At 38.3% G+C, this 24603-nt stretch overlaps 1 protein-coding gene across 1 annotated transcript; it reads left to right on the top strand.

Annotated features, from left to right (window-relative positions):
- Nucleotides 1-9296: 9296 nt before the first annotated feature.
- LOC106967977 (sulfotransferase 6B1-like) lies at nucleotides 9297-23811 on the top strand. The gene is made up of 6 exons (XM_015064314.3): nucleotides 9297-9561; nucleotides 11883-12067; nucleotides 14293-14419; nucleotides 19907-20001; nucleotides 20154-20340; nucleotides 23266-23811. Exons 1-6 carry the CDS (start codon nucleotides 9417-9419, stop codon nucleotides 23382-23384), a joined length of 858 nt encoding a protein of 285 aa, XP_014919800.1. The 5' UTR covers nucleotides 9297-9416; the 3' UTR covers nucleotides 23385-23811.
- Nucleotides 23812-24603: the final 792 nt, after the last annotated feature.

Raw genomic sequence — 24603 nt, 5'->3', positions numbered from 1 at the left:
GACACAAACAGTTTCTGCTTTGGTGTCTTGGAACCTTCACTTTTGGAATTCTACTTTCAATAGTCAGCTTCCATACTGTCAAAAGATCAAGCCATGTGTACACATGGAAAGGCCATGTGTATAAGCACTCTGAAAGAGAGCCCCATCTGACCTCATAGTAAATAGCCAGAATCAACTGCCAACCATGTGATAAAGCTCTCTTCCATGTCAAGCCCAGTCAAGTCTTCAGAAAAATCCAGTACTTACTACCATTTGAAAGCAACAGCCTGTCAAACCAAACTTGTGTGTGCCTCAAATACCTCATAGGTAGGCAACAGGTTTTGTTTTTTTCCAAAAATGTCTTCATTTATTTTGAGAGAGAGAAAGAGAGCACATCCAAGGGAGGGGCAGAGAAAAAGAGAGACAGACAGAGAGAGAGAGAGAGAGAATCTCAAGCAGGTTCCACACCATCAGCGGGGAGCCTGACGTGGGGCATGATCTGACAACTGTGAGACACGGACGGACCTGAGCCAAAATCAAGAGTCAGATGCTTAACTGACTGAGCCACTGAGGATATGTAGCAATAGGCTTTTAAGATCTTAAGGGACAAAGAAATCTCAAGGGCACCTGTCTCAAACTTTATCTGCTAGAAAAAAGGTTTCCAAGAACCTTAGAGGCATCATCTCCAAGCACCTTGATGCCCATCCCAAAGGAGAAGGCAGCCTATTCTAGAGATATTTATGGGTGTGGCCTCTATGTCATAGAGGGAGCACCAGTCATAATCACAGGAAACCTAATACTGTTTTTTAAACAAGCAGAGAAACAAGTAAACAAATACACCCATGTGCTTGGACTTCAAAGGAAAGAGGCAGATCAACAGGAAAAAAGCTATAAGGCCATGAGTCAACCTTCTACAGTCATGACTCAGTCTTAGAAATCAATTTGCTCCTGAAGCATTATTTCTGAAAGGAGAGGAAAGATGGCTCAGAGTGCAGAACCAAGAGCCTAGATCACAGAGACTAGAGCCATAGAGAATCACTTGTAGATAAGAGGTGTAGACTCAATAAAATTTCTATTGTTCTCTGACAGACATGTTCTTCCTGTCTGTTGCCTTTTTAAATGAAAATGTCTTGTACCCTTGTTCCTGTCTTACTATTGTTTGTTGGGTGTGTATGAGAAGGTAACTTGTCACTTTAACTCACAAGTCTATAGATTGGGAAAATTGTAGTCTAGAAGCTGTTCTCAAGGAGCTTCAGCAGAGGCATAGGTCCCAAGGAACTCCACTGATATCTGGGCATGATTTAGATAGCAGGATCACAGACTTCAAGCTTGACCCTGACAACTAATAGAGTGAGAACTTGGAGCTCTTGGGAAGGTTGCAAGAGCATTTTGCTTCTAAGAGAGAAATGAAATGTTGCAAGTCAGAAAAGACTATAACAGCTACTTTTGAACAAAGGCCCCCAGTCAACTACACTTCCCAGAATTCATGCCCTGTGTAGTCCTCTCCCACACTGAGTCTGAGCTGATCCAGGATAACCAAATATACAGAATGCCATTGATGTCACATGACTCCCAACACAAGGTCATAAGAAGCAAACAGTTTCTGCTTTGATCTCTTGGAACCGTCTCTCTTTGAATGCTACCTTTCAGTAGTCAGCCGTCATACTATAAGGGCATGTGTATAAGCACTCTGAGAGCCCCATCTAAGCTCACAGTAAATAGCCAGAATCAACTTCCAGCCTTGTGAGCAAGCTCTCTTCCATGTCAGACCCATCAAGCCTTCAGAAAAGTCCAGTATTCCCTACCTTGGATAGTAATGGCCTGTTAAAACAAACTTGTGTGTGCCTCACATATCTCACATAGGCAACAGGATTTGTTTTTTTGTTTTTATTTTTATTTTGTTTTTGTTTTTTTAAAAAAAGTTTATTGATTTATTTTGAGAGAGACAAAGAGAGAAACCACATGCAGGGGAAAGGGCAGAGAGAAAAACAGAGAGACAGAGAGAGAGAATCCCAAGCAGGCTCCACACCATCAGCGGGGAGCCTACCACAGGGCACGATCTGATGATCCTGTGACTGTGACTTGAGCCGAAATCAACACTCAGATGCTTAACTGACTGAGCCACTAAGGGTCCCCAGCAATAGGTCTTTAAGAATCTTAAGGGACAAAGAAATCTTAAGGGCACATGTCTCAAACCTTATCTGCTAGAAAAAAGTTCTCCAAGAACCTTGGAGGCATTATCTCCAAGTACCTTGATGCCCATCCCAAAGGAAAGGGTATCCATTCCTAGAGACATGTATGGGTGTGGCCTTTATGTCATAGAGGGAGCACCAGTCGTAATCACAGAAAACCTAAATACTGTTTTTTAAGCAGACCAACAAATAAACAAATACACCCACGTTCTTGGACTTCTAGGGAAAAAGGCAGATTAACAGGACGAAAGCTATAGGGCCATGAGTCACCTTTAAGCCATGAGTCAGTCTTGGAAATCAGTTTAGCTTCTAAAGCATTATTACTGAATGGAGAGGAAACATGGCTCAGAATGCAGAACTGAGAGCCTAGATCACAGAGACTAGAGCCATAGAGAATCACTTGTAGGGAGGAGGAGTAGACTCAATAAAATTTCTATTGTCCCCTGACAGTCATGTGCTCCCTGTCCATTGTCTTTTTATTTTATTTTTTAAAATGTTTTCTTTTAAATTTCTGAGTGAGAGAGAAACAGAATGTGAGTGGAGGAGGGTCAGAGAGAGAGGGAGACATAGAGTCCAAAGCAGGCTCCAGGCTCCATGCTGTCAGCACAGAGCCTGACGTAGGGTTTGAAACCATGAACCGGGAGATCATGACCTGAACCAAAGTTGGACACTTAACTGACTGAACCAACAGGCTCCACAGTCCTTTGTTTTTTTTTTTTTTAATTTTTTTTTTTAACGTTTATTTATTTTCAAGACAGAGAGAGAGCATGAACAGGGGAGGGTCAGAGAAAGAGGAAGACACAGAATCTGAAACAGGCTCCAGGCTCTGAGCTGTCAGCACAGAGCCCGACGCGGGGCTCCAACATGACCGCGAGATCATGACCTGAGCCGAAGTCGGACGCTTAACCGACTGAGCCACCCAGGCGCCCCAGTCCTTTGCTTTTTTAAGTGAAAATGTCTTCTACTCTTGTCCTGTCTTACATTGTATGTTGGTTGTATATGAGAAGGAAACTTGTTGCTTTAACTCACAAGTCTATAGATTGGGAGAATCATAGTCTAGAAGCTGTTCTCAAGGAGTTTCAGCAGAGGGACAGGCCCCAAGGACCTCCACTGATATCTGGACCTGATTTAGATAGTGAGAACACAGACTTCAAGCTTGACCCTGACAACTAATACAGTGAGACCTTGGATGTCCTGTGAAGGTTGAAAGAGCATTTTGCTGATAGGGAGGAAATGAAACATTGGAAGTCAGAAAAGTCTATAAGAGCTACTTTTGAAAAATGGCCCCCAGTCAATAAAATTTCCCAGAACTCATGCCCTGTGTGGTCCTCTCCCACACTGAGTCTGGGCTGACCCTGAATAACTGGGTGTATAGAATGTCACTGATGTCACATAACTCTTAACACTAGGTCATAAGAAACAGTTTCTGCTTTGGTCTCCTGGGACCCTCACTCTTGGCATGCTCCCTTGAAATAGGCAGCTGCAAAAAGATCAAGCCACATGGAAAGGCCACATGTATAAGCTCTCTGATAGAACACCCCATCTAAGCCCACAGTAAACAGCTGGAATCAACTGCCAGCCATGTGATCAAGCTCTCTTCCATGTCAGGCCCAGTAAAGTTTTCAGAAAAATCCAGTGCTTACTACCATTGGACAGCAACTGCCTGTCAAATCAAACTTTTGTGTGCCTCACAGATCTCATACATAGGCAACAGGACTTGTAGTTTGCAAAAATGTCTTCATTTATTTTGAGAGAGTGAGAGAGAGCATGTGGAGAGGAGGACAGAGAGAAACAGAGAGAGGGAGAATCTCAAGCAGGTTCTACACCATCAGTAGGGAGTCTGATGTGAGGCACAATCTGATGACCATTAGACCATGACCTGAGCCAAAATCAAGAGTCAGGTGCTTAACTGACTGAGCCACTGAGGCTCCCCACCAATAGGCCTTTAAAAATCTTAAGGGACAAAGAAATCTTAAGGGCACATGTCACAGACCTTATCTGCTAGAAAAAAGTTCTCCAAGAACCTTAGACACATTAATCTCTGAGCACCATGATGCTGATCCCAAAGGAGAAGGTACCCTATCATAGATATTTATGGGTGTGGCCTTTATGTCATAGAGAGAGCACCAATCATAATCACAGAAAACCTAATACTGTTTTTTAAACAAGCAGACCAATGAATAAACAAATACACCCAAGTGCTTGGACTTCTAGGGAAAGAGGCAGATCAACAGGAAAAAAGCTATAAGGTCATGAGTCAGTCATAGGAATCAGGTTAGTACCTGAAGCATTATTTCTGAATGAAGAGGAAAGATGGCTCAGAGTGCAGAACCAAGAGCTTAGATCACAGAGACTAGAGCCATAGTAGGGAGGAGGAATAGACTCAATAAAATTTCTGTTGTTCTCTGACAGCCATGTGCTTCCTGTCCATTGTCTTTTAAATTAAAATGTCTTGTACCTTGTTCCTGTCCTACTATTGTATGTTGGTTGTTTGTATATGAGAAGGAAACTTGTCACTTTAACTCACAAGTCTATAGGTTGGGAGAATCGTAGTCTAGTAGCTGTGCTCGAGGAGCTTCAGCAGAGGGACAGGACCCAAGGACCTCCACTGATATCTGGACCTGGTTTAGAAAAGGAGATCACAGACTTCAAGCTTGACCCTGACAACAAATGGAGTGAGACCTGAAGGTCTTGGGAAGGTTGCAAGAGCATTTTATTTCTAGGAGGAAAATGAAACACTGGAAATCAGAAAAGACTACAAGAGCTACTTTTGCACAATGGCCCCCAGTCAGCTACAGTTCCCAGGACTCATGCCCTGTGTGGTCCTTTCCCCCACTGAGTCTTGGCTAACCCTGTATAACTGAGTATATAGACTGTCACTGATGTCACATGACTCCCAACACTAGGTTGTAAGAAACAGTTTCTGCTTAGGTCTCTTGAACCCTTACTCTCAGAATACTCCCTTTCAATAGTCACCAGACGACTGTAAGACCACATGTATAAGCACTCTGATAGAGAGCTCCATCTCAGCTCAGTGTAAAAACCCATAATCAACACTAGCCATGTGATCAAGCTCTCTTGCATGTCAGGCCCAGTCAGGTCTTCAGAAAAATCCACTACTTCCTACCACTGGTCAGCAATGGCCTGTCAAACCAAACTTGTGTGTGCCTCACAGACCTCATACGTAGGCAACAGGATTTTTTTTAACAAAATGTTTATTCCTTTATTTTGAGAGAGAGAAAGAGATAGAGCACATGCAGTGTGGGGCAGAGAGAGAGAGAGAATCCCAAGCAGGCTCCACACCATCAGTGGGGTGATGAGCATAATGCCTGAGAGGTTGAAGCAAAAACTGCTGAAGGGAGCACAGTCAACCCACAGGACTGTGAAAGAAAGCAAATTGTTGCTTTCACATCACTACATTTTATAATGGTTTATAACCAGCAATAGACAAATAGGATACTGTCAAACAGTTTTTCCAGTATGCTTGTAGCCAATTTATATACTCTTACCAGTAAACTATGATGATACCATATGTTGGCAAAGTTATGAATCAACTGTAATTCCTATATTTTGCTGGTCAGAAATTCTGGTGAATATACCTCTGAATCTATCATAAAATTAAATGAAGGTTATAAAAAAAGTCAAATGGCTTCAGAAAAGAATGAGGCCATGGTTTATGATCTTTTTTTTTTTTTAAAGAAACTTCAATGCAGTATTCTAAAGCATATTGGCAACCTGTCCTACATAAACTGCCTCAGTTTACTCATATGTACAGCAAAAGTAATCCTACATTCCAGCCATGTTGCAATGAGGATTAGATCTGACATGGAATTTAGTAGATATATAACATAGCTTCTCAATGTTTTCAAGGCATCTATGAGAGGAAAAGTCTAGATTCTTCCTCTCTTCTTGATTTTCCTGCAGAAAAACCAATAAAAGTCAGTTGAAAGCTTGGGGAAGGCAGTGGGTGTGATTGGAGGCTGGGAACAGTGGCAGAGTCAGTGTCAGAGGAGAGGAATGAAGTCACCCACCCCACAGTTCCTTTGTCCTTCTTCATCTGATGTGTCTCCTAACAGCCCCAGAGTAAACAAACATTAAAAAAAAAAAAAAAAAAAAAAGGACTGTCTAGGAAAGTCATTACTTCAGGAACCAGGCGGGTAAAGTCCAGCAGGGTCGTGGAGAACAGGGAGTGGTGAGGACTGAAGCAAACAGGATTGAACAAGCCACCACAGTTCAAATGTAACTTTGTAAATGGCAAAATAAACACAAAATCTGCAAACTGAAGCTGGCCTGTGGGATTGCCACATTTGTGATTTTACTCACTCCCTCATCCATTCTATCTAATTGGCCACTAATTCCTAGAGATTCTACCTGGGAAGCACTGTCGCATCTGCTCTTATTTTCTCATCTCCATTTGCTTCTCCTTCAGTTTCTGCCTTCGGTGTGGATCAGCTGCAGCCCACCTCCATATTGTTATCAGATGAGTCTTTCTAATATGGAATCTGATCTCCTCACTCAATGCTTAAGACCTCTGATCGTTCCCATAGCTCTCTGGACAATGTTCAGACTTCTTAGTTCAGTGCAAAGGCCTTCCAAGATGCAGCCTGTTCCTTTACCTTTACTTTTCAGCCTTTCTCTGTAAGCCTCTCCCAGGGCCTGTGTTATACTCATACTTAACAGTGTAGACTTTACACATTTTTTTATAAGGCTGTTGTATTATGGACTTGTTAGTGTTCTCTACATATTCTAGAGACAAGTCCCTTACCAGATATATGATTTGCAAATATTTTCCTGAATAGATGTTTCTTCATTTGCTTCCTGATTTTGAACCATTTTTAGAGATTTTAATTTTTTTTAATGTTTATTTATTTTTGAGAGAGAGACAGAGAGAGAGTATGAGTGGGGGAGGGGCAGAGAGAGAGGGAGACACAGAATCCAAAGCAGGCTCCGGGCTCTGAGCTGTCAGCACAGAGCCCGACACAGGGCTTGAACCCACAAGCAATGAGATCATGACCTGAGCCGAAGTCAGATGCTTAACTGACTGAGTAACTAGGCACCCCCATTTCTACAGATTTTAAATGTTTATTTTACTTTTAAAAGAACTGTCATCATTTCTGGTTGTTTCTTCAGGGAGAGGGTCCACAGAGCTTCTCATGCCAACAGTGTGAGAGTGGATCTTCCCATAATGCTAATTTTAATTTCCATTTCCCCAGGCAACTAATGATGTGGAACACTTTTCCAAAGGTTTACTCAGGGGTATGCTTTTTTTATGTTGTTGAGTTGTTTGATTTTTTGTTATTGATTACTAAGAGTTCTTTAAGGAGTCTGGAAATGAGTACAATGTTGAATATATGTAATTACACTATTTTCTTCCAGTTCTGTGGTTTGCTTTTTTACTTTCTTAATAGTGACCTTTAATTGATAGAGGCTCTTAATTTAATCAATCACAAGGATAACTTTTTCTTTAATGGTTAGCACTTTTGTGTATCATATTTAAGAACCTTTATATGCCTAAAGATCATGAAAATATACCTCATATTTTCATCTAGAAGCTTTTTTTCCCCATTTAATTCTGTGATATATCTTGAATTTTTCTTTAATATGGTGTATGGTAAGATTTTTTCTTCCCCCATATTGATCCAAATGAACAAACACTATTCATTAAAAAGACCATCTTTTTCTGACTGAATTATACTTTTGTTATGAATCCAGTGACAATTTATGTGTGGGTCTTTTTCTGTACTCTTCATTCTGTTCCATTTATCTGTTATGTATCCTTGGGCTCAGGCCACACTGTTTTAGTTACTGTTGCTTTATGGTAAGCTTAAAATATGATAATTTAAGTCTTACAGATTTGTTTAAGATTTCATTGGCTATTCTTCTGCTTTTGTATTTCCATATAAATGTTTGTCAATTTACACACATGCACACACACACATACTTGTTGGGATTTTGATCGAGCTGAATTGACTTTATAGATCCATAAGGAGAATTTGACATTTAAATAATATTGAGTCTTCTGGTCCATGGACAAGGTATATCTCTCCTTTTACTTAGGTTTTCTTTAACCAGTTTCAGTAATTATAGTTTTCAGTGATTTGCACATCTTTTATTAGATTTATTTCTAGAGATTTGAGGTTTTTTTCATATTATTATAAATAGTGGTGTTTTTCAAATTTCATTTTTCAGTTGGTTTTGCTAGAATATAAAAATACAATTTAGTTTCAAGTATTGACCTCATAATCCAGCAACCATGCTCAATTTACATATTCATTCTAATTGTTTGCAGATTCTTTGGAATTTTCTATGTGTATGATTATTCTGAATTTCATTTCTGCCACTATCATAAATATCTTTCTTCTTCAATTATTTCTTCACAGTAGACCTCTACTTTTTTATGCTCAATTAAAATGCTGGTCATTTCCTTGTTGATATACATTTCTTTTGATGATTAGAAAAGTAAACAAAAAAGATTCAACTGTGGGTCACAGAAGTAATTGGGCACTTTGTTGCCATATCTAATCTAATCCAGAATATAACAATATTAGTGACAAAAGCAAAGAATGACTCAGACAAAAATTTGTTTATTTCAGCATGTATACATCAAAGCTCAAGATGTCTTTTTTCTGGATTGGGTTTCCTGATTTCTGTGTTATCTTTCCTAAAGTGTTTCCTGCAAGGTTTATTTTTAGCCACAGATTTATCTGCCAATTCTAAGAAAAATTTATATTTTCTTGCACCACTCCTCTCCTCTTCCTGCAGCGCAATACATATTAGCTACTTCCTCTACTATGTGTTAATGTTAACACGAAGTTCAACTTTTCTAGTCCTTTCCACAGTGACGTAATCCATGATAGCCACTATAAGTCTTTCCTTATTAAAGCAAAAGGATTTGAATAACTCTAGTCTGTTTAATAATTACATTCTGAGATCTTGATAGCTTTGTTTGTAAACTATTCTGAATGTCAAGTTGGGAGGCAATATTTTGTAACATGTGTTATCAAGAAAATATTTTGTAACATGTGTTATCAAGAAAAATATTATTTTCGCAGTAGACTTTGGCTTAGTTATGGTTTAAAAATTACTCTTGTGAAGAGCTGCAAAGCGTATATATAGATTCCTCTAGCTTAGTAATTCTAGGATTACACTGCCACTGAGCTAGGATTGACATCAAGGACCATCCTTGTTCTGTGCCTTGTGTGAAGTTAGTGTTTAGTAAATACTTTTTGATTGACTTGAAGAAAGATGCCATTCCAGAAGCAGTCAAGTGTTCTTCATAAATTCAAGGGGATCCTCTATTCTACTATGTGTTCAGAAGAACTTCTAAATTCCCTGGATTTTTTCAATGCAAGAGAAGATGATGTGTTTCTGGTGTCCTACCCAAAATCAGGTAAAATTTATTTTAATGTATTTTAAATGTATAAATACATTTTTAAATATGTGAAATGTAAGAAATAAGAAGAAATATAATAATATTTTTATAAAGCATTTATTTTTCAGAATTGTTTCATAGGACATTTAAGTATCCTAAATGCTTACTTTATTTTATTTATTTATTTTATTAAATGTCTATTTGTTTATTTTTGAGGAGAGAGGGAAAGAGAGAGAGAGAGAACAAGCAGGGGAGGGGTGGAAAGAGAGGGAGACACAGGATCTGAAGCAGGCTCCAGGCTCTGCACAGGGCTTGAACCCACAAACTGTAAGATCATGACCTGAGCTGAAGTCAGATGTTTAACCAACTGAGTCACCCAAGAGACCCTAAATGCTTATTTTAATGAAAAAGTTTGACATTAGAACATTGAGAACTATGTTTTGAGAAAATTCAACTGGAGGAATTAGAGCTTTTACTATGATCTTGTTTCTATTTGATAAAGCGTACAGATATTGACATATATAATAAGCATAATATCTGTAACATTATAAAGTTCTCTTCATATTTGTACCAGGCATGGTGACAAATAGTATTAGTTCAATTCATATTTAATCATTGGTTTATAAATGAATAATTTTTTCTCCTGGGCTAATAAAAACAAATGTAAGTGTTTTTAGTGTTAAATTTTATGCCTGATTCTTCAAAGTTTATTTCCACATATTACACACATGAAAGAAAGGACCATAATGAATAATGTCATCCTGGGAATAGTCAAAATTAATTCGATATTATTTTTAATGTTGAGAGGTGACCAGGATATATAATATCCAACTGCTAGCTGCGATTTCCAGACATGTGCAGAGGGGCATACACCTGCTGGCATGGGTCAGCAACTAAGAGCTTAAACCCTTTCCAATTATGTTTGCATTTAGTTCACGTACCTCTGTCAGGCCCAAGAGGCCCTCACAGAGTTCACATAGGGCCAGATCTTCCAGGCGTGTTTTTTGAGAATAAACATAAATCACATACATAACTCTTTTATTGGAAAATACTGCTGCAAATGGAAATTAAATGATTGCCTCCAGAAAATCTCAGTATTCTATGTAGCAGGTCACTCTGTGAATAAATATACCTTACCCTAAGTTGATATGTTAGTTCAGAAAGTAATTTATGAGACTTTTAAAGTTCTTTGAGCAAGTGGCTAGTTTATACTCTGTATAAACAACCATATATAAAGCTTCCACTGTACGTGTTGGTGCCTGTAAATGGGCATCATTCACTAGGTCCGGAGGTCTCTTCGGCAGCACAAAACTGTATTCTCTCTCCTTCGCCAGAATATATCAATACACTTTTTGAAAATGATAGAAATATCATTACTATATTAGTCATGTTTATATGAATATTATAAATATTTGACCTATTAACATTATAATCTAAAATAGTCTTTAATTTAAAACATATCGTGCAAATGAGAACCACGTTTAAGTTCTAAATATTTATTCAACTATAGATTAGTTAATGTCGTAACAAATTTGGAGCTGGAATTACAGTGGGATAAGTGGACACTGGCTTGATTTAAACTTTTTAGAAACATTGGTTTCAAATTAGCTAAGCATCCTCCCTACCAAACTTCTACTTCTGGGCTCCAGCTTACTGTTGTCCACAATGTTGGAGCACATCCATATTTGCTTCACATAAACATAAAGTGATATTCCTTCTAGACTTCATGGTAGCATAGGATTGTGTCTTTATGATATTTGAATATAGCATTTGCTCCTTGTTCAAATGCTTTGTCTACACCACTACTCTGTGTTTGCACACAAACAAAAATAAGATCCAGTGTCTATCTTCCAGGGGGGAGTGGGGAGATGGACATGAATATAAGCAATGACATTTCTACTCTGGTAAGTGCTACTTTGGAGGGATAGAGAGAGTAAACAATTGTGCCAGGGGAGCAGGGACTCAGAAGACAGTATATAAAACAGCAAGATGATGAGCTTGCAGGACCAGTAGGAACTGTATATGGAAAGACCTGTGTATTTGCAAATTGGAGAAGGCGCTAGAGGTAGGGTAGCATGGAAGAGTATTTCAAGCTGAGGAAATGGCTTATGCAGTTTTAAGGTTTCTTCGTGCTCTTTAAAGTGTGATTCTTCCTGAAAAGTGAATTATCGTCTCAAGCGTTCAAACAGGTTTCAGTGAGTGTCAAGAAACAATAATAACTATTTATAGGAAAATTAATGCACTCATAGCTCTTATAAAATCATGCTAATTTTCTATATTTATTTCATCAAGAGTATCACTTAATTTAAAAATGCATTTTGTTTTATTTTTGTGTGAAGGTACTCACTGGGTTGCAGAGGTCATTGAGAACATTCCCAATGTTAGCATGAGTCTAACATCTCCTATTGAGTTGGGAGATATTTCTAAATTTGAAGAGCTAAACATGTATTGTAAGAGAAGAGTTATTCCAACACATTTGAGCTACAACATGCTACCTATGAATATCAAACAAAAACAATGCAAGGTAAGATCAGTGGGTAAGGGCAAAGGCTTGAGAGTACCATAGAATTGGGCTTGGCTTCTTGATCTGTCACTTTCATCCCTAATGGGAAGTGAGAGTCTCTGTTTGCACCTGGTTTCCCAAGATGATTACCTGTCCTCTGTTGCCACCTCCCTAGCCTTGAGAGCTTAGGGTTGATGCTGACTTTCCGTGCTCCTGCAGGGTCTGTCAGATAGTCAATTCTTCTTGCCATGTTTCTCTACTCTCAATCTTACTTAGACTCCTATGTTTTGTTCCTTATCTTTGTCTCCCCCCTTTTTTTGTTTCCAATCTCTCTTACATGAAATTTATGCTTTTAGTTCATATCATGATATTAATTAATATTTAATTTTTTTCAGAGAACGATTCTACCTTCCCTTCATATCTTTTAGCCACCCCCTAATATTTCTTAGAATATTGTGTATTTATTGAGTATAACTGACATATAACATTGTATTAGTTTCAGATGTACCACTTAATGACCTGATATTACTACATATTGTGAAATCATTGCCACAATAATTCTACTTAACATGTGTCACTACACATAATTACAGAATACATTCTTTTTTAAAAATATTTTTTAATGTTTAATTATTTTTGAGAGAGAGACAGAGCATGAGTGGGGGAGGGGAAGAGAGAGAGGGAGACACAGAATCCAAAGCAGGCTCCAGGCTCTGAACTGTCAGCAAAGAACCTGACACGGGGCTCATGACCCGTGTCATGACCTGAGCTGAAGTCAGATACTTAACTGACTGAGCCACCCAAGTGACCCCAGAATACATTATTTTAAAATATGTATTATGTATTAATAGCTTGCATGCCTTTCCCACTGATAATACTGACATGTAACTTTGGGTATTCTCCAAAGACCCTAAAATACTCTTCTCTCTACCAAAACAAACAAACAAAAAATTCCAACCGGATGGCTAAGGCTTAAGATTCTGCCACTTTATCTCTTTTTGTTAAGGCAGTGAATGGATTTTTAAACTGCTTTCAGAGCCTTGGGTTTCTGTGAATCTGCTCAGGATGCAGAGAGCAATTAAAGAAAGCCTGAAGTGTTGAGTTACTCCTCAATTATCTCTTGAGATGAAGAGAGGATAATGGGGGCAAAGGGGAGGTAAAGGTGGCTTTTCATCTCTGTGCACGGTGGCCTTTGCACATCTCTCATGTAAAGAGGAGCAGGTGTTCTTCATGTGGATCTTACACGACACCTGGACTATGAACACATTACAGAAAGAAAGATAGCTACATAATACCTGGACTATGGACACAGTACAGAAAGATAGCTACATTCAGCATAACTCAGTAAACACTTCATAACCTACATAAAATGTATACACCTGATTATGAATTTAAGAGCAAGTGGGACATCTGATACTCATAACTATGATCGAAGATAGTCCTATTATAGCCAGTGTCTCGCACTGGTTTCCTGAGGTTTTTCAGAAGCTCTTACTGCACTCTGTATGTCCCTATTATATCTTTCATAACACTGCATTCCTTCACCTCACTGCAAGTTTTGAGAAAGCTGGTAGTGTTTCTGTCTTACTAGTCATATTTCTCAGACCTTGAACTTTCCACTCCGCCTGGTCTACTGGAGGTACCAAACAAATATTTATCAAATTGAATTAGATTGCAGTTGCAGCATTTCTGTCAACTAGGAGGGTAGCTCAGATTCCTTACTCTGTGGGGGATTAAATTGTAGAAATATGCAATTCCAAAACATCATTCTTCTTATAAATAAGAATAGACAATCTATAAGAAATCTTAGTGTATTTAAGTCATGTTACAAAACTACTAAAAATTCTTTCTGTTAGAAGTTTTTTATATTAAAAAAGTAATCTTGTCCTACAAATTAATAGAGGGTGTCTCATGTCCGTTGCTAAAAAGATAAGGCCACATGTAGCACATAAATTGGGAAAGTGTGGTCGGTGGCTGGCAGCACCAATGTCATCTGGGAGCTTGTTAGAAATGCAGAATGCCGGGTCTCATCCTGGATCCCCTGAATCAGAATCTGCTTTTTCGCAAGATTCCCAGATGATTGGTACACACATTAAGTTAGAAACACTGGCCTGAATCTATGTTTAATAATCTGAGTAAACTAGCAAAAAATTGTGGTTTGTACAGGTAGATTTGGTTGCTTTCATTTAGAAAATGCTTTGTTTTGGGGCTATTCCATCTAAAAATAAACTAATTTGTTTTAACAGATTATCTACATTGTCAGGAATCCAAAGGATACAGCCGTTTCTTTATTCCACTACTACAGAGATAATCCCAATCTCCCTGGCATTGAAACCTGGGCTGGATTTCTAGAGCTTTTCCTAAGAGGAGATGGTAAATATAACAATGATTTTCTATTCAAAATATACAGTTCCACTCAACACAAAAGCATTTTCCAAAAGTTTAAATGGACCCTAATGGCCTGCTTTCAGAAATACACTTGAATAGATAATTCTTTTGCTTCTAAGCCATTCTTTCTCACTTTGCTTCCTCAGTCTTTGTTATCACCCATGGGTGGTACGTATTTGCAATTACTTATTGAGCTGGTTGAAATGTTTTGAAAACAGATTAATTCTGATCAAGTATCACTCTTTTTGCATATACCGTCAGTCTTGTCAGTGAAATAATTATGCATTAATTGGAGTTTAGCAAGATACAGCTGAAGCCTAGACATGCAGTCTGAAACATGCCTTATGTATACACACATGGAAAATAAGACAACACAAATAGGGGCACCAGGGTGGCTTGGGGACTCTGACTCTTGATTTTGGCTCAGGTCATGATCTCAGGGTTGCGGGAATGAGCCCTGCATCGAGCCCAATGTCAGGCTCCATGCTGAATGTGGAGCCTACTTAAGATTCTCAGTCTCCCTGTGCCCTCTCCCCCTCTTGCGCTCTATCCAAAAAAAAAAAAAAAAAAAAATCCAAAACAACAGAAGCAACACGCAAAAAATCCTAAACTCCCCCTTCCCCGCAAAAGGGAAAAAACATTCCCCAAATAAAACAAATGAATTAGCCATCTTGATACTTGTCTTTATAAAGATGAACAGGAAGCAATTTCTCCTGAAAATACTACAATGATACGTCATTTGATTGAGCTCTGCAGTACATGTCGGTTCTGCATGACCATGAATGACCTTTGAATTTATTCCTTTTTCCCTGACTCATTGGTGTCTAGAGCACTTACACACACGCACGCACGCATGCGCGCGCACACATTAGTTTCTAAGCCTGACTTCCGAAACCTTTCATTAAACCAAAATAATATACCAAGACAGTGCAGAATGTAGAAGAGGCATGATTTAGAAACGGTGTGTGCCCACAGGGTCTTACCTCTCTAGGGGGTTGGAGGTAAATCTTCTTAATTGTTAGTTTCACTATTTCACTTGCAAATTGTTAAGCATTTACTTGTTAATTTAAGAGAGTCCACAGAAAGTATAACCTTAACATGAGGACTTAGGGAACTCACTAGCAACAGAGTGTAACACTCCTTTTGCTGTATTCTCTATGGAAGAATATGCTATGCTCACAATATTTCAGCTCCTCTTTTGCAAACATTTAGTAGAATCATAAAGTTTTGGGAATGACAGGTCTATTAAAGGTCATTTGATTGAAACACCCACCTGATGTTTGAATCACCTTTGTAGTATCCCCAAGAATATTGCAGGCTAAACTTGAACTTCTTAACTTGGACAACGGGTTCACACCCCCAGCTCCTGCCCCCAAACAACACACTCCATCTCAATACTGTTAAAAATTTTTAAAAATCTTACTACGTGATCTAGACACTTAGCTAAGTGCAGTGCAACACGATTTCATATCATCCTCACAAGGACACAGGAGCTAGATGTGACCTTCATTTTACAGGTGAGGAAAGTACAGATGTTGGGAAGCCAGATAACTTGTCCAGATCCATATCTACTAAGGAGCAGAGCCCAGATTTAAATTCAGGTGTCAGCTCCAAAATCTTTGCTCTTAGCGCTGTGGCATAACTCATCAAGCAAGAAAGCTGTTGCCCTCATCATTAATTCTTCTTCCACATGATAGCCTTTTAAATATTTGAAGATAGTTAGCATGCCTCACTCTGCCTCAATTCCATTTTTGGAATAAGCAGAGTTTAAATACATAAATTATTTAAAAAAAAACAGATCTTGAGTCTGCTTTTTCTCGAGAAAAGAAAAGCCATGTTTGTCTCCAGTTATTATGAACTGGGGCTCACTACGTCTCTCACTGCTGCATGAGCTCTAATATGGCCACATCTCTATTGTTTTGCAGCACCTAGAAGACAAAAAGCATCCTCTGGGTATGGCCTCACTAGGGCAGGAAAAAGCAGGCCTATTAGTGCTCCTGTTGTAGAGATTATTTTTCTGTGAGTGTAGCCACAAAGAGGGCAATCCCATCCATATGCAAGGAAGCAAACTAGCTGTCATAGGGCATCTACCTTTGCTATAACATTATCCAGAGTCATAGCTGAGTACACTGGGAAGGGCAGTGCAGATGGAAAAAAGGTTCCAGATGATTCTTGTATGCCTTATTAGGTATGTTAATAGATTTTTAAGATTTTTAATTGCAAAGGGATCTGCCATGTAAGTATTATACAATCGGATAATCTAGCCTGGGCAAATCCTGTTGACACTTGGGGATAGTCACTGAATCACTAAAGCTTTTATTTATTTACTTGGGTGGGAAGAGTAGCCTCACTTTTTACTATTTATAAGATAAGGTTGTCTGTTTTTCTGTTAAATATATGTGACTGTATTTCAGGAATTTTCTTCAGGGACTTTAAAAAAATGTTTATTTGTTTATTTAAAGAGAGAGAGAGAGAGCAAGCAGGGAGGGACAGAGAGAAAGAGGGAGAGAAAGAATCCCAAGCAGGCTCTGCATTGTCAGTGCAGATCCAGACATGGGGCTTGATCTCACAAACCATGAGATCATAAACTGAACCAAAATTAAGAGACTGGATGCTGAATGCCTAAGGACAGGAGGTGGTATAATTCTGTAATTAAGTGGAGGATGTGGAGAAAAACATTTCCCATAAAAGAAATACTTTACATCTCTGTTTCAGAAGTTATTTTTTCTTTAGGGCCATAGGTCTGGATAATAAGGATTCTGATTAAAGAATTAATGAAAAGTGTAATTCTCTATATTAGTAAGGAAGGCATGACAGCTTACTTCTTTAAGACAATTTTGGCTGGCTTAAGTCTTTCTGGAACAAGATGGAGTATAAATTAATTAGTTAATAATAGCATAGCTGCTCTCAAACAATGATCAGGCTATGATCCAACAGATTATTCTTCAATCTATTTGGCGTATGTTGGAATGCATTTCCTGCTGAAAAGCCATAATGGGCCAAGTCAATTACACATAACCACCAGATGTGACACCAGGCCTCTTTTCCTGTCCAGCCTGCAAGTCACACAAGCCTAGGTTCCCCCTGACAGCATTGAGGGCTTCCATAGCATCAGCAACTCTAGGTGGTGATGTCATCCACCAGGGCTGGGATGGGCTGCAGCTGCTGAGAGGAGGCGGTGAGGCAGGTTGAGTCTGTGAGTGTAGTCTGGGGTACTAGAAAGTAGTTAACTTCTTAAATTTGAATAAGAGAAGAATCAATCTTATCCCACCATGTGTTTCTTCCTGGGTAAATGTTGGCCATCCTTAGAAGATAAACTCCTTGGGGCACCTGGGGGTCTCAGTAGGTTGAGCATCTGACTCTTGATCTCACCTCAGGGTCTTGACCTCAGGTCGTGAGTTCAAGCCCCACCTTGGGCCTTGGACTCTGCACTGGGTATAAAGCCTACTTTATAGAAGAAGAAAAAGAAGAAGAAGAAGGGAAAGGGGAAGGGGAAGGGAAGGGAGGGGGAGGGGGAGGGGGAGGAGGAGAAGAAAAGAAAACTCCTTAAAACTGATATGGTAATTTGAGTAATTCTAAGATCAAGTATTGCGCAAGTCCCTGAAATAGCAGTGAGAATGCTGATAACTGATGTATCAGGACAGTCCTTCTAAACACCCATTCTTATTGTACAGCCTTCTGGGCCAATGGGGTAGTAAACTGGGCTGACACTGTAATGACACTATTGCAGTCCCAGAAGTTCTTGTTTTAAGAATGCCTTATGGTTATTTTCTTGCCCTTAACTTTCTTGGGAACTGAGGCCATGAAAAATTGCAGTTAGTTTGGAGTTAATTAGACTTCAATTTATGCAAAACTTTAATGTTCAAAATGTATATACTGCAATATCTGGCAGACACTAATGGCTTAATAAATCCTTATTAAATGAATCAATAGTCATCAGATCTTCAGAAAATTGCTAGTAGAGTGGCTCTTTTATAATTTGGGCATTAACTAGTGTTAAATCTTTGGATAATAAGGATGCATGGAAAGATGTATATGTAATATTTTAGGTTACAATGTTTCACACTTTAGATTGTCAAGCTAGTCAACTTTCTGTGGTGACAACAAGGTGCTCACGTTTTGTTTTTTATCATCACTGCTTCTGATCATTTATTTTGCATGGTAATATTTTAGTCTCAAGCCCTGGAGATATTTTTAGGACTGTAAAATTAGCAAAGCAGTAAAGAGATAGTATCAACTACTGATAAATCCCTAACACTGTATTTTTTAGCCTTAAACTCAGACGAGTAAATAGAACTCTTTTCTCCCTCCCCCTTTTTTTGAGGAAGTGTATAAACGTTTTATGCTAAGAACTTATAAAAAGCCTGTGACATTACAGGAATAAAATAATAAATTCTCAATGTTTCTTTATTTTCCTCAAGATCCAAAGTAGTTATCAGAACACAATTATTGGGAAAATGTGTATTTCTGCATTTCTGCTGTCATTTTTTCTGATTATAAAAAGATGTTTACCAAAAATAAGAAAAAACACCACAACCGTATTAAAAGATATAGCAACCCAGCTTCATTTCACAATATTGTATTTAGTTGAAATAGTATTTCTGTTTAATTTGAGCTCTTCTAAGGAAAACTTTTTAAAAAATATTTAAGATCTTATTTAATTTTTAATTATTGAGTTAATGTTATTAAACCTAATTGTAAGTTTCTTCATAGATAATGAATGACACATTGTTACTGAAGAAGACATGGTATTAACATATATAACTAGCTTTTTTTTCATTTTAAATCCAGTGTAGTTAACATACAACATTATATTACATTCAGATGTACAATAGAGTGATTCAACAATTTTTTTAACATGTATTTATTTTGAGAGAGAGAGAGAGAGAGTATGTGTGTGCACAAGGTAGGGAGGGGCAAAGAGAGAAAGAGAGAGAATCCCAAGGAGGCTCCACACTGTCAGTACAGAGCCCAACGTGGGGCTCTATCCCACAAATCAAATTGTTAGATCATGACCTTAACCGAAATCAAGAGCTGGTCGCTTAACAAACTGAGCCACCCAGGTGCCCCCATTCAACAATTCTTCTTCTTTTTCTTTTTTTTTTTTTTAATGTTTATTTGTGTGTGTGGGAGAGAGACAGAGACAGAGGGAGACAGAGTGCAGGCAGGGGAGGGGCAGAGAGAGAGGGAGACACAGAATCAGAAGCAGGCTCCAGGCTCTGAGCTGTCAGCACAGAGCCTCACGCAGGGCTCAAACTCATGAACTGTGAGGTCATGACCTGAGCCAAAGTCAAATGCTTAACCGACTGAGCCACCCAGGCGACCACTGTTCAAAAATTCTTAAGTAAAATTCTTTCACCTGAAAGTTTGATACCTGTGTGCCTTACTTTGCATACTTTGCTGAAATGGGAAGACCCTGGGACACCAAGTCACGATGCTTAATATTAACACAATTCACTTTTTTTTTTCTAGTTGTATATGGATCCTGGTTTGATCATGTTTTAAGCTGGGAAGAACACAAAAATGACAAAAACATTCTAATTATATTCTATGAAGAAATGAAGAAAGTAAGTCCTTTCTAATATTTCAACAATCAAAATTTAAGTCAAGTAAAGTTAAAACAGGAAATCAGTAAATTCTGTTTTCAGCTTTCAGGGAATTAATTTGGTGTTTTGATGAGTTACACTTTCTAAAAAACTTTTTTTTCCGTATTGCTCAGGATCTTTCTAAAAGCATAAAGAAAATAATTAATTTCCTTGGTATAAATGTGAGTGACAGTGAAATTAATAAGATTACTCGGAAAACATCATTCAGTGAAATGAAAAATAATGCAGCCAAAGAAAACTGTGATCCAAATCATACCATCTGTGCCCTCACAACTAATAGGAACCTGGTATTTAGGAAAGGTAAGTCATAACGGGATGTGGTGCTTTGCCTGGGCTTATATTTGGAAGTAGTTCCATTTTACCATTTTAAAAAAATCTCTCATTTCACCATCGTGCACCCTATCTCTTGCACAATGGATTTGTGCATCGTTATCCCTCAGTGAACACTTAGTAAATGAAGTTCTCAAATTGCATTATTTCTAGACATTGAGATTTCCATGCCCAGTTAGGAACCAGTTGAGAGAGACACAGGTGTCAAACAGATGGAAATAATAAAGTTGCTTGAAGAATGTTCCTCAGGTCTGCAGCCTAGTGCATTTGTTAACAACTTATCCTAAGTTTTGCAAACATGCTTGCTTAGTCACAATCAAATGCAGTTCTGTCCTTGCACTGAAGCAGCCCATTTAGTGCATGGTAGAGAGCAGTATGTGACACATGTTTTCTTCAGAAGAGAGAAGGGAGCTAATGAGTTTTGACAGTGCATTTTTCCAAACTCACCAAATAACTTACCCTGCACCAGTCAGGGGTGTACAGAGAAGCTGGAAGTGTTATCTAAGGACATTCCCCTGCATGAAAACCCAAAGAGAAGGAAATGAATCTTCTCCACTAATTCCTAACATTTAACTTAAAAGTAGTTTGGGTACATCTGGATATAGAATTGTTTTGAAATCCATGAGTTTTTAAAAAATATTTTTTAATGTTTACTTATTTTTTTGAGAGAGAGAGAGCAGGGGCAGGGGAGGGGCAGAGAGAGAGAGAGAGGGAGAACTCACAGTGGGCTCCACTCTCGCTGTTAGCACAGAGCCTGGTGCAGGGCTTGAACTCGGAACTGTGAGATCATGACCTGAGCCAAAGTCAGACACTTACCCAACTGAGCCACCCAGGTGGACATGAAATCCATGTGAGTTTTAATCCAGATATGGGAGAAAAATGTTTTAACATTTTTCAAAATTTTCATAACTTATAATGGCAAAATTTTCTGTGTTTAGGTACTCAGATTTCCTACTAGAAAACACAAAGGTGTGTTTTCCATTTTCTGGTTCATCTGAATTTAATTCATTCTAAAGCAAATATTTGCTAACTCACATGGATCAGATATTGCCTTAAGTTTGCAAATTACTTTTGTCTTTTTTGGTGATTCATTTTTTATTTTCTTATAGTTACAAAACCAGGGCTGAGAGGGAGGAGAGAACTTAATTCAGCAAATATTTATTAATAAGTATTTTCTAAGTGCTAAGATTCAAAAATTGAATAAAATAGTCTTGTCCCTCAGAAAATCATAATCTAGACAGTAATACAAGGTTATAACAGCTATACCAGTAGTATAAACAAATATGAATAGCAACATGAGTAAGGGAGAGAGAATTTTTTCCTAGCAGAGTAGGTGAGGAGATGACATTGGATTGGGGACTGGAATCATGAGCAAAAATTTGCCAGGAAAATAACAGAGAAGAAATACATTCCAGCAAGAGCTAGCAGCAAGAAGGATATCTCAGAACCACTATGGAATTGCATTGTATTTTCTAGAAAGAGCAGGTAGTCTTCTGTGCGAGAGTGGTATATGATGTGTGGAGCAGAATGAGGGAGATAAAGATTGGGGCCAGAGAACGAAAGCTCTGATGGACATTATGAGGGGGTCCTTTACCCCCACCCCATTCCTGTCTATTTGCTGTTTTAAGAAGGGACCTGAAAATAATAGAGTCAGGTGGAAAGTTGATTAGAAGAGGGTGAAACCAGAGGCAGAAAGTCCAGTAAGAGGTTATTGTAATAATCCAGGTACAAAACACTGAGGGGCATAATTTGGCTAGTGGCAATGAGCCACGGTCAGATGGATCTTAACTCAGAAGTCAGTTTAGGAGCCATCAGCAGTTTGTGGAATTAGGTAAAATTATTCAGGGTGATTGGAAAGGATTGTGGAGAAAGGGTTAGAAGGGGGAGCCCTAGGGACGCTAACATCAATAGGAATGAAACAGCCCAAGACAAGCCAAGAAAGGAAATCAGCTAGAATTCCAAAGAAGGCCAGGATCAAACATGGCTGTTTGTTTATCATTCATGAATTCTGAGAGTGTCTTCCATAGTGGTGTCAGTGGAAGCCAGATTAAGGGAATTGAAGAGATGAGAACGAAAGGAAGCAGCAAATAAGGACCACTCTTCCAAGAAGTTTGAAAATGGAGGACAAGAGCAAGATGATATGGGAGGGTCAAGAAAAAGATTAGGAGGATTGGGAGAGAGAAGATAAAGGGAAGACAAAGAATTTAGAAAAGGATGTGTGAAGGAAGGTGAAACAAGCAGAGATGAGAGAAAGAGAGATTGGGAGGGATTATAATACAGAGAATGATGAGAAATGAGGAAGTTTTGATGCTCAGTGGAACCCAGTGGAGACCAATTAAGATGAAATAGGTGAAGGCAATTAAGAGTACACTTAATCGTCATGAACACTGAATAATGTATAGAGTTGTTGACTCAATATACTCTACACCAGAAGTCACTATCACATTGTATGTTAAGTGTACTTGAATTTAAAAGAGAGAGAGAGAGAGAGAGAGAGAGCAATTACGCGGACCTGTGGTATGTTAGCACAGTTACCGCTTCAGAGGTGCACAGGACAGGGAAAGAAGTGACATCATGTCCACTTTGTCGCTTTTATGTTTCAACTAAGTTTAGGCGAGACATTTCTTGGCTTGCTGTTGTAAAACCTAGGTTATTTATATATTTTAATCTTCTTTTCTTTTTAAGAAACAACTTTTTAAACTGTAAATATTAACATACAACCATTACTGTGGAAATTAAAAGCAACACATAACAAATGAAGAAAAGAATAACCCCCATCTTCTTATCACCAAGAAATGAAATCATTCGTATTTTATTATAAATCTGACAGATTGCTTTTGTGAATGCTGTACATTTACATTGGTTCTTCTCTGATACATTTCCAATTTTTTCCAGGAGCGGTGGGTGATTGGATAAACTACTTTACTTCAAAGCAGAAGAGAGTATTTGATGAACTATTCACAGAGAAAATGAAACACAGTGAACTAGCAAGACATTTTGAAGATTCCTCTTAATATAAATGGAAAATGAAGCCACTTTCCATTTTATGTGATGCAGTACTTGGGGAATACATAAATATATTTTACCAATGTGAAAAGCAGATATTTCTTTCAGTGAGAAACGGACACTTCATGAATGTGTCAAAGGTTTCATGTATGAGAGACTGTTATTAACATATTTGGTGATAGCAGAGAATTATTAACAAGAGGAAGTTTACAATCTTGGAATGGCTGAATTATATATCTGCTTTCACGATATTCACAAGGAAAGGAGATTATTTCTATTCAGGGAGAACATATTACTGTGGGTGTTCTATAAACTGCATTAATGTACAACAAAAGTGGAGAGGGATTGTGTAAAATAACAAATGTCTGAGAAGTATTTATTTTCTGCCTATTTGGACATTAGGACTTCTAAATAAACATTTTCATTTCAACATTACCTGGTGTCTGTGTAGAAATATTCTCCAGTGTCATAACAATGACAAACATAATCTTACTAAGATGGAATACCTACTAGGTAGATTATATCAAATGATCCCAATCTGGTACATGGTGGAAATGAAGAATGAAAAGATACTCTTTCACATTAAAGTAACACTGGCATGGCATTCCAGTATTTTCTTTATCTTTTATAAAGCCATTTAATTACATAATTTCTTGGGGTGCTGGGTGGCTCAGTCAGCTATACATGTGACTCAATTTCAGCTCGGGTCACGATCTCACAGTTTGTGACATCAAGCCCTGCGCAATGGACTCTGTGCTGACAGTGAGGAGGCTGCTTGGGATTCTCTCTCTCCCTCTATCTCTGCCCCTCCTCATTTGTGCACACACTCTCTCAAAAATAAATAAATAAACTTTAAAAAAGTTTTAAATTACAAATGTCTTATCTTGTAGTTTTGAAAAATATGAAGTGTTTATGATTTTTTCCAGTATTTTGAATATGTATTCTTTCTCCCAGTAGCATTTTTTAAAATGTACTTTTATTTTTTGAGACAGAGAGAGAAAGAGTGAAAATGGAGGAGGAACAGAGAGAGTGGGACAGAGAAGTTCAAGCAGGCTCCACACTCAGTGAGGAGCCCAACTTGGGCTTGATCTCATGACCCTGAGATCATGACCTGAGCCAAAATCAAGAGTCAGTTGCTTAGCAGACTGAGCCATCCAGGCATCCTGCTCTCCCAGTAGCATTTTAAGATTAATTCAATCTCTATTTTTGTCTCTCTCCTATGATAGT

Source organism: Acinonyx jubatus, chromosome B4 (assembly GCF_027475565.1).
Source record: "Acinonyx jubatus isolate Ajub_Pintada_27869175 chromosome B4, VMU_Ajub_asm_v1.0, whole genome shotgun sequence".
In the NCBI taxonomy this organism is placed as follows: domain Eukaryota; kingdom Metazoa; phylum Chordata; class Mammalia; order Carnivora; family Felidae; genus Acinonyx; species Acinonyx jubatus.
The sequence above is the reverse complement of the archived record's forward strand: the minus strand, read 5'-3'. Positions and strand labels throughout refer to the sequence as shown.

What these genes read in the sequence shown, in the direction of transcription:
- LOC106967977 (XM_015064314.3), top strand. Translation starts at nt 9,417, where the DNA reads ATGCCATTCCAGAAGCAGTCAAGTGTTCTTCATAAATTCAAGGGGATC. An exon ending in GCTTTTCCTAAGAGGAGATG is followed by an intron (nt 14,420 to 19,906) that starts GTAAATATAACA and finishes TTTTTTTTCTAG; the next exon opens with TTGTATATGGATCCTGGTTT. An exon ending in GAACCTGGTATTTAGGAAAG is followed by an intron (nt 20,341 to 23,265) that starts GTAAGTCATAAC and finishes AATTTTTTCCAG; the next exon opens with GAGCGGTGGGTGATTGGATA.